Raw genomic sequence first — 1,807 nt, 5'->3', positions numbered from 1 at the left:
CAAAAGTGAGCTGTTCCAGCTTTTTATTGCCAAGCTCATGGAGTCGGGGCATGACCTGGACGGCCGCTCTCTAAAGGGTATTGCTCGACTCCTTGCTGTCGACGCTGAAAATCTGCAGCATTTGGTTGATGAGGAGTGTTTTGATGCCATTTTATCCTCTCTGGACGTGAGGCTACCTAGCGACGTACGCAGCCAGGCCACTTTAGCAACCGCCAAATACCTCGAAGCTGCCGGAGAAACCGGCCAGACGCTGTTCTCCAAGATCCTTACCGCTCGTGTTTCAAGACAGCGGAATGACGACTACGTAATCGCATTCTCTGCTGCTGCTGCTGTCTTCCCCATCATCCCTTCCATGACTGCAACCCTCTTCTTGACAAATAAGTTTGTTCAATCTCTTGCTGGCTTGCTGGAACAGAAACGGAGAGGTAGAACCGTGGAACGCGCTGTGCTGGAGCTGTTCAACGCAGCCTGCATCGACAAAGAGTGTCGCGAAGCAATCGATAGCCATTGTGGAGAATGGCTCTCTCGTACGTTGAGCAGAGAAACCGACGAACATGCCGAACTGGCTGCTGTAATTTTGGCCAAAATTCGGGCCTCCGAAAACGGTGCAATTCTGAAATCCACGTCAGCGACTAAACTCCTGGGGAACGAACTATCAGGTGGTAGTTCCCATGATCTCGTTGAAAGATTCAAAAACCTCCTTGCTCAGCGTCCGCAGAAAGGTGACTTCCATCGTTTGGTTGAGGGCCTGGTGTTTTCCTCCGTGAAGCCAGATGTCAAGGAGCAGCTGGTTTCCAAGGGCTCGAGTTTCCAGTCAGACCTTGAGGCTCTTCTCAAGAACAGTATTACCGACCAATCCCTCATTTATGGTGGACTCATGATTATCCATAATATAACGAAATACCGGCCTACTTTATCTGAAGAACAAAAGAAAATCTCCGAGCTCAGATCCTACGCGAACGCTTCAACCAAACCTGCAGCATCCGATCCCCTGGATGACGACAACTACGTCAAAGAGCGCTGTGCAGCCGTCATCAATGCTGGTATCATGTCCCTCCTCATCGACTGCAACAAAGCAAACGCAACATCGAATTCCATCCAAGACCTAATTAGCAAAATCCTCCTCTCCCTCTCCAAAACCCCACAAACCCGCGGCAAACTCGCCCAGCAAGGCGCCGTTAAACTTCTCCTATCCCTCCTCTCCTCCCGCACAGAGAACAGCACCAACTACCGCCAGAATGACGAACCAACCCAGAACGCTGCCCACGCCCTCGCCCGCATCCTCATCTCCGTTAACCCCTTCCACGTCTTCTCCTCCACCGGCTCGCCCCAAATCACCACCGCAATCAGACCTCTCGTCTACCTCCTCGATCCGTCATCATTACCCAGCACCACGACCACCCCTCCCTCCCCCTCACTCTCTACAGAAACCCCACGCGATCTCCTTCCAGCCTTCGAATCCCTCCTCGCCCTCACCAACCTCGCCTCAACCTCTGCCTCCACTTCCTCATCACCGCCAGGCTCCATCTCGGCCCCCAGCGCCGCAGCCCTAATAACCCGCCTCGCCTTCCCTACAATCGAAAACCTCCTTCTCTCCTCAAACATCCACCTCCAACGCGCCGCCACCGAACTCACCTGCAACCTCACCACCTGTCCCGACGCGGTCGCAAAATTCGCAGGCGGGTACCCACCCGCGCGGCGCAACGGCTGCACATCCTCCTGGGACTGGTTGATGCTCAGGACTTGGCGAACAAGGAAGGGCGGCGGGGGGGTGCCCTGGCCAACACTCACTTGATTTTTAAAAGGG

The 1,807-nt window shown here is 54.2% G+C and overlaps 1 protein-coding gene across 1 annotated transcript; it reads left to right on the top strand.

Moving 5' to 3' along the window:
- Nucleotides 1–37: 37 nt before the first annotated feature.
- Nucleotides 38–1,795, top strand: HCAG_00845 (predicted protein; the record flags this gene model as incomplete). Its single annotated transcript, XM_001543749.1, has 1 exon — nucleotides 38–1,795. One exon carries the CDS (start codon nucleotides 38–40, stop codon nucleotides 1,793–1,795), a length of 1,758 nt encoding a protein of 585 aa, XP_001543799.1.
- Nucleotides 1,796–1,807: the final 12 nt, after the last annotated feature.

The sequence above is a fragment of the Histoplasma capsulatum genome, genomic scaffold (genome assembly GCF_000149585.1).
Source record: "Histoplasma capsulatum NAm1 scaffold_1 genomic scaffold, whole genome shotgun sequence".
Classification (NCBI taxonomy): Eukaryota; Fungi; Ascomycota; class Eurotiomycetes; order Onygenales; family Ajellomycetaceae; genus Histoplasma; species Histoplasma mississippiense.
Note: the sequence above shows the minus strand (reverse complement) of the source record. Positions and strands in the feature narration are given on the sequence as shown.